Source organism: Abramis brama (assembly GCF_963993115.1).
Source record: "Abramis brama genome assembly, chromosome: 13".
Lineage (NCBI taxonomy): Eukaryota > Metazoa > Chordata > Actinopteri > Cypriniformes > Leuciscidae > Abramis > Abramis brama.
The window spans coordinates 24,170,929-24,176,905 of record NC_139975.1 but is presented as its reverse complement, the minus strand read 5'-3'; the positions used below and the strand labels follow the sequence as shown (position 1 = coordinate 24,176,905).

General features: G+C 35.0%; 2 protein-coding genes across 2 annotated transcripts in view; both read right to left on the bottom strand.

Moving 5' to 3' along the window:
* Nucleotides 1–96: 96 nt before the first annotated feature.
* Nucleotides 97–2,322, bottom strand: il4 (interleukin 4). Its single transcript, XM_084133762.1, has 4 exons — nucleotides 1,255–2,322; nucleotides 1,095–1,142; nucleotides 865–999; nucleotides 97–248 (listed from the first exon to the last, which is right to left on the bottom strand). The coding sequence occupies exons 1-4, from the start codon at nucleotides 1,402–1,404 to the stop codon at nucleotides 144–146; spliced, it is 438 nt and encodes a 145-aa protein (XP_083989888.1). The 5' UTR covers nucleotides 1,405–2,322; the 3' UTR covers nucleotides 97–143.
* A 2,541-nt stretch (nucleotides 2,323–4,863) lies between these two features.
* The window catches only part of LOC311094590 (uncharacterized protein), a 37,592-nt gene continuing 36,478 nt past the window's right edge, over nucleotides 4,864–5,977 (bottom strand). Inside the window, exon 2 of the transcript XR_014608694.1 lies at nucleotides 4,864–5,126. The gene's annotated coding sequence lies outside the window, so the exon portion shown is untranslated. The remainder of the gene's footprint in view (nucleotides 5,127–5,977) is intronic.

The following is a 5,977-nucleotide window of genomic DNA, read 5'->3' as shown; positions in this document are numbered from 1 at the left end:
TGTAGCATTGTTTTTTTTTTAAAAAAGTAATCATTTCAAATTCCAAATTAAAAATTCACCATATATTTTTTATTTATAAATACAATAAATATGACATAAATATGAGCAAATACAAAAATATAGCATGAGCAGCAAGTCTAAGGTCATTTCACATGTACATTGAGTAAACTTTTGCAGCATTTTTGGATATTTGTGAGAAATTCCTTCATTAGATGTTCGTTTGAAGCTGGAACGCTACAGTGATGGTGCTGTGGAGAAAAAAAACAAACACATTCAGTTATATTAGATTACATTGAACCTTTTTCTTTAAGCAGTCTAAAATAAGTATATCTACAGTGTAGGCATAGTTCTTACTTTGCACTGTAAAAAATGATCAGTTGACTTAACTTAAAAAAAGTGAGGAAACCTGTTGCCTTAAAAATATTAAGTAATAAAATTCATGCGTAATTGAAAAAAATACTTGATAATTCCTCATAAATTGATTTTTTCAAATATGCATGAAGTTTATTACTTAATAATTTTAAGGCAATAGGTTTCCTCACTTTATTAAGTTAAGTCAACTGATCACTTTTTACAGAATTATTAACTAATTAAGTTCCATTTACAGTTCCATTTGGTGCTACCATAGGGGCAGAACGAATACTGATAGCAGGTAAATGACTACCTTTATTGGCTTTTTTGTTACTGTTATTTTTGTTCAATGGAAAAATCTATAGTGTGAGAATCATGCTAATGCTATCAGCACATAGCATTGGTTTAAGCAGAGTGCTACTTCAATAATATAGACACAGTATGGTAAGGGTTATAAATATGATCTGTTGTTTATCATCTAATTCAATGAATGAATATTGGGCGATGACTTACCCCGGTGAGGTTGGCATAGGCAACCAGGTTCCTCTGTACTAGCTTGGTGTAGTTAAGATGTGGTTTCTTCTGTAGCATGGTGTGGTTTAGATGTGTGTTCTTCAGGATATTTGCTGCTTGGCAAAGATTTTCGCTCTATATAACCGAAAAAGTAATTTTGAATTTGAATATTTTTACCATCATGAACATTAGTTCTTAAATGCTGTAGTTTGATATAAAATTCAACTTACTGAGCATCTTTCGCTTGAAAATATGTCTTTCACATATTGGTTAAGAATCTACGGAAGAAAGATTGAACGTTGTTAGACTTTTCGAATCATTTTTTTTTTTTTTTTTGCCTCTTCAGAGCTGTTGCAGAACAAGACCAAAATGATCGACTTTGATTCTTACCTTCTGTGACCCGTTTGAATGGTCTTGTAGGATCTTTTCCACGTTCTCTATGGTTTCCCTTAAGATAATTTTCTCCATTTTAAGTTTTGATCCATTAACGGCTACAAGTGTCAGTGCCAAGAGCAAGAAAGTCCTCATGCTTGGTTCCATGTTGATTCTTCTTGAGGCGTCCAGATGCTGAGATGCAGGTCTTCATAGCTTCAGCGCCGATCAGTCAATCTACTTATAGTGTCTAGAGGATGTGATGCTGATCTCAATGATGAAGTTGATTACACGTCACACCCTCACACACACCCACCACCACCAATCTCTAATAGATTTCAAAGAATTTTGAAACGAGAATTTCCTCCAAAATTCAAAAGAATTAGAAAGACACTTTGCTTACTATTATTATACATAAAGACAGCTGGAGTCATCTGGCATAACTTTTAATATACCAAAACTGTGTTTTAATCCTAATTAAAGAATCGCTCTTACTTCAGAGTGTCGGAGGCACTATTTCTTAGTCATTTGTCTTAAATTAGTAACTAATTCTGTCCAGTGTTGTAGCAAGAGATTCCATTAATGTAATAATAGCAGTGAGTGTCTCTTTGACTGACTGCTGTCATTCAGCCTCAGTCATCATCTGTACGTCACAAAGAAGACGTTTCCCACATCCCTTTGACCTTATTTCATTTTACATTAAGCAGAGACAGTGCATCAGACAGAATACAGTGATGCAAATGTTTATTAACCTTTTTTTTGTTACACATCCTTTGAAGACCCCACAAAACCACAACAGATGATTGATAAATCACGCTGTGCCAAGAAAAAAGCTCGGTGAACTGCATGTAGGCTGCCATATCTAGGTCAGATTTAGCACTTTTGGAAAGTAATGAAAGATTTACGGCTTTATTTTCATGATATCAATGATTAGATAAAGTATTATTTTTGTTGTTGCTGTTGCAACACGTCTATCGGAAGTTCATACTGGTTTTCAGCTTCAGTGTTCTTGGTGACACTTTATTTTACAGTGTCCCTGTATGGCGTTATTTTTTAGTCAAAAGTTATGAGCGTGTAAGACATGCTCACGAGCACATTATGTTATTTCACACGTGCAAAAATTAACCTTCAGCTGGCATGATAAAAGTACTCGCGCACAAATTCAACAACCGAGAGGTGTACAAGTAGCTGCGAGCGAGTGCCTGGCATACTCTCATAGGTTAACTCTGCTTGTACAGTGGAATCCTGCTCGCGCGCAGCGGGCTTCTGCTCGCAGAGAGCTGTTTTGCTCGCGCAGTGGATTTCTGCTCGCTCAGCTGATTTCTGCTCGCTCGAGTCTACATGACTTTTGACAATTTGGGGGCGGAAACCAAGGAGGGCACTGACCCTCTTATGATTGGTCACTTTCATCATGGAAAATCTTGGGAAATCCTAACCCCGCCCACCTTCTGACGCAGCGCGCGTCACTCAGCTCGCTCTGCTACTCCAGCTATCTCTGTGTATATTTTAGACAACGAAATATGTGATAAAACACCATACTAACTATTTCCGTTTTCATTTAAAGAAATCTTAAACATGATAGCCACACAAATGTGGTTCAGGCAACGCGTGTTGATTATATTCACTGTTTGCCTATTTAAAAATAGAAAAAAAAAAAATATATATATATATATGAAACACAAACCTGCCTCTTTTCGTTTTAAATATAATATAAAAACATTAAACATTTTAATATGGTCCAGGCAATATGTGCATTTGTACCAAACAACAGATTTTGCAGTAAACAACATTACAGTTTTAATTTTTTTACATACAATTATTACAATTTAAAATGACAAAACTCAACCCAGTCTCTTTTTGTTAAATTTCAGTTTTTATCAATATTAGCCATTATAAAAGTATCCACCTTTTTCTGCTCAGTCTAAACAATGCGCGCTGCCATGACGACGACTCCGGTTGCCTACTTCCGGTTCGTAGCTTGACCTGTACTAGCAGCGAGAGAATGAGTTCAAGCTGAAGCTCCTCATGTAGAAACTGAGTGTTTCGAGCATAAGATAAGAAGGAGATAAGAATTTATTTTCTAACGAGCCGCGAGTCAAAAGAACCGGCTCTTTTCAGTGAGCTGAGTCAAACGAGCCAAAATGTTTTTCACATCTGTCATGTTAACATGGACAAAAGACAATCTCACAACAACATCACATCCTTTTAAAAATAAAAACAGTACAGTATACAGTAGTCATAACTTAGAATTTTATTATAATTGTATTTCATATAATATACAATAATGTAATTTTTACTTGTCCATAACAACCCGAAAACTTGCCTGCTTGCCTTGCACATCTAATTAATGGGCAAAGTTTTCCGACTTTTTTTCTTATGCTTCAGTTTTAACGCTAACCACTCTAAACGTTTACTTTATTGAATGTATCTGATACGGAACCGGACATGGGCATTATCTCCTTCTTATCTTATGCTCGAAACACTCAGTTTCTAAAAAGTTTGAAATCTTCTTTGAATTGTTAAAACAACCAACAACTGTACATGAGGAGCTTGAACTCATTCTCTCGCTGCTAGTACAGGTCAAGCGCTACGAACCGGAAGTAGGCAACCGGAGTCGTCGTTATGGCAGCGCGCATTGTTTAGAGCAGAATAAGGTGGATAAGTAAAAGGTATAAGAAGCTATACAAATAAAGCAAACAATTCAGTCAAACATACAAAGTCAGCGCTCTAGTCTAACCATACAACGGTAAAGTTAAATAGCTTATATGTATAGCTTTATTTGTATAGCTTCTTATACCTTTTACTTATACTTTTATAATGGCTAATATTGATAAAAACTGAAATTTAACAAAAAGAGACTGGGTTGAGTTTTGTCATTTTAAATTGTAATAATTGTATGTAAAATTTTTTAAAACTATAATGTTGTTTACTGCAAAATCTGTTGTTTGGTACAAATGCACATATTGCCTGGACCATATTAAAATGTTTAATGTTTTTATATTATATTTAAAACGAAAAGAGGCAGGTTTGTGTTTTATATATATATATTTTTTTATAATTAGGCAAACAGTGAATATAATCAACACACGTTGCCTGAACCACATTTGTGTGGCTATCATGTTTAAGATTTCTTTAAATGAAAACGAAAATAGTTAGTATGGTGTTTTATCACATATTTCGTTGTCTAAAATATACACAGAGATAGCTGGAGTAGCAGAGCGAGCTGAGTGACGCGCGCTGCGTCAGAAGGTGGGCGGGGTTAGGATTTCCCAAGATTTTCCATGATGAAAGTGACCAATCATAAGAGGGTCAGTGCCCTCCTTGGTTTCCGCCCCCAAATTGTCAAAAGTCATGTAGACTCGAGCGAGCAGAAATCAGCTGAGCGAGCAGAAATCCACTGCGCGAGCAAAACAGCTCTCTGCGAGCAGAAGCCCGCTGCGCGCGAGCAGGATTCCACTGTACAAGCAGAGTTAACCTATGAGAGTATGCCAGGCGCTCGCTCGCAGCTACTTGTACACCTCTCGGTTGTTGAATTTGTGCGCGAGTACTTTTATCATGCCAGCTGAAGGTTAATTTTTGCGCGTGTGAAATAACATAATGTGCTCGTGAGCATGTCTTACACGCTCATAACTTTTGACTAAAAAATAACGCCATATCCCTGTTACACATCTTACTTGTACTTACTATAATAATAATAACATAATTTCAAGCAACTAACCCTGAACCAAACCTTAACCCTTATTAAATAGTTAGTACATGTTTGTTAATTAATATTACTCAGTAATTACACTGTAACAAGAGCACCTTAAAATAGTGTGACTTTTTTATTATTATTTTATTTAGCATTGTCTGTTGATATTGGATATTTTGTTGAGGGCTCTTGTTTCCCCCTGTTTTTAGATTTAGATTTAGTTTTCAATCAGTTGACACACACACACACACACACACACACACACACACACAGAGAGAGAAAGTTAGCTATATGGCAGTGTTAATGTATTCTTTAATTACAAATAAAATAAAACATGATAAACTTATGCTTATACTAACTTATACTAATACAAACATTTTAAATGTTGCCTTGGCAACTAACTGAAAACATAAGTGCTAAAATTACTAAAACTAAAATAAAGTTAAACAGAAATATTAAAATGTCAAAATTAAAATTATTTTTTAAATGAAAACTATAAATATGAAAATAAAAACAAATTAAAAATATTCATATACTATAACTATATAAATAATACTAAAATAACACTGGTTATGGCAAATATTTCATATTCTAACGATTGGATGCAGTTTGTTTTTTTTGCTTGTAATGATTGTGTGCGTTCATGCATAAAAATAAGATCAGTCTTCTATCTATCTGTCTGTCTGTCTGTCTAAATATTTTTATGACAATAAATCTAAAAATCTATTATATCTGCAGGGGGTGCTGTCGCTCTATTGTCTCTCTATGTTCAGTTTGGCACCTGCTGGATAGTGTGAGATTCTCAACTCTAGAAACACATGCCCTTATTTGTGGAAATTTAAAAAATGGAAGTTGGCGTCATTATTACATTAATTTAGAAACACTGAAGATAAGCGTAACACTGAAGCAGTCAGCATCAGTTTACAGTGGGTCAAACCTGAGTTTTAACTTAAAAAAAAAATGTTAGGTACGATGTACTTATAGTAGGTTTAAGGGTGAGTTAAGAGGTAGAGGAACGGTCACCAGTGTAAAGGGAAATAAGATACATGT

Coding starts and splice junctions, on each gene's coding strand:
- il4 (XM_084133762.1), bottom strand. CDS start 1,404: ATGGAACCAAGCATGAGGACTTTCTTGCTCTTGGCACTGACACTTGTA. Junction 1,143..1,254: donor ATTCAAACGGGTCACAGAAG/GTAAGAATCAAA, acceptor TTTCTTCCGTAG/ATTCTTAACCAATATGTGAA. Junction 1,000..1,094: donor TTTCAAGCGAAAGATGCTCA/GTAAGTTGAATT, acceptor TCGGTTATATAG/AGCGAAAATCTTTGCCAAGC.